General features: G+C 63.4%; 1 protein-coding gene across 1 annotated transcript; it reads right to left on the bottom strand.

Annotated features, from left to right (window-relative positions):
* Positions 1–423: 423 nt before the first annotated feature.
* Positions 424–1037, bottom strand: EMIHUDRAFT_256867 (hypothetical protein; the record flags this gene model as incomplete). Its single annotated transcript, XM_005765711.1, has 3 exons — positions 424–729; positions 812–881; positions 1033–1037. 3 exons carry the CDS (start codon positions 1035–1037, stop codon positions 424–426), a joined length of 381 nt encoding a protein of 126 aa, XP_005765768.1.
* Between the last annotated feature and the right edge of the window lie 333 nt (positions 1038–1370).

Raw genomic sequence — 1370 nt, 5'->3', positions numbered from 1 at the left:
GGTGGCGAGGAGCGGCGGCGGAGAGCGGCTCGGTGGTTACGCTTGGCGCCGGCCGCCTGATGCTCGTGTGAGTCTGGCCCGACGACTCTCGACGTCTCGAGGTCCTCGAGGTGGATATCCTTTGGCCGCGTTGGGTAGCGAGGATTGGTGTAACCCGAGCCACGGAGGCGTGTTTTCTGACGGCCGACCGTCAGTGCCCACGACTGCACGGTGTGGGGACTGCGACAAGGGACAGAATTATTTTGTGGGGGGCAGAATTATTCTGTGGGGGGCAAGAATTTCTTTTTTGCCTGCAGCTGTGACGAACCTACCTACATCGACTGTGAGAGAAGCTGCTTTTGCGTAAAATATTAAATGAACTCGGGGGCACAGGACGCGGTACAAACGCGGTACACCAAAAGGCACGGGCTGCCTGCACGGCGTTCACTCGAACGCCATGCACATGGCGCGGAGCAGCCCCGGGTTGGTGTCGAACCCGAGCGGGTCCTCCTCCCAATCCCGGCGCCCACCCTCCGCGTCGTCCTGCTCATCGTGCGCGTCGAGCACCCTGCCGAGGCACAGGATCGTCCCCTTGGGAACGCCTGCCCCTCGCGCGCGTGGGAACTCTCCCTGCACCGCCATCACGAACTTCTCGCGCGCCCACTTGCCGCCACGGCGGCAGTGCTGGGGCGCGCGCTCGCGCAGCTCCTCGTAGAGCTCCTCGGCCCTCGCCACCTCCGCCGCCCAGCCCTCGGCTCCGCCGACGCCTGAGCCGACTTCTTCTCCCTGAGCGTCTTGAACACCACGGCGGCGGCGCCGGCGATGGCGCCACCTCCGGCTCGCCCGCCGCCTCTGCAGCGCGCCGCCCCTTCCTCGCCTTCTCCTTGAGCCGCTTCCTAGCCCTACAGGTAGGCGCCACATTAACTGCACATGCGCGCACTTAGTAGCGGCGCACACGAGAAGCCGAGCACCCGAAGTCGGCACATACTCATACCAGCTCTATCTTACTCACTAACAACTTAAAACTCATATTAAACACGGCCACGCTCATACACCATTTTTCAGAAATTATGTAGCGAGCACAATCGTCAAAGGGTGGGTAAACTCTTCGGGCGGCTCGAAGGGCATCTTCCCGTGTGCAGCACACGCGCCCGAGCCTGCCTCCGTGGTAGGGGGCGGGGGGGGCGGGGGGCGGCTCTCGGCGGTGACGGCGCAGGGTGGCATTGTGCTGCAGCAGAAACTGACCCTCTCTGTCTGCTGTTATAGCTGTACTCAGTACGACAGGAGCTCTCGACTCCGTCGAGTCGCTCGACGGACGACGCCCGAGGCTCTGCTATACCCAGTTTGCTACCGGGTTACTGCTCTGCTTCCGGATGCTACCGCGGGCCGAC

The sequence above is a fragment of the Emiliania huxleyi genome (assembly GCF_000372725.1).
Source record: "Emiliania huxleyi CCMP1516 unplaced genomic scaffold EMIHUscaffold_5385, whole genome shotgun sequence".
Classification (NCBI taxonomy): domain Eukaryota; phylum Haptophyta; order Isochrysidales; family Noelaerhabdaceae; genus Emiliania; species Emiliania huxleyi.
The sequence above is the reverse complement of the archived record's forward strand: the minus strand, read 5'-3'. Positions and strand labels throughout refer to the sequence as shown.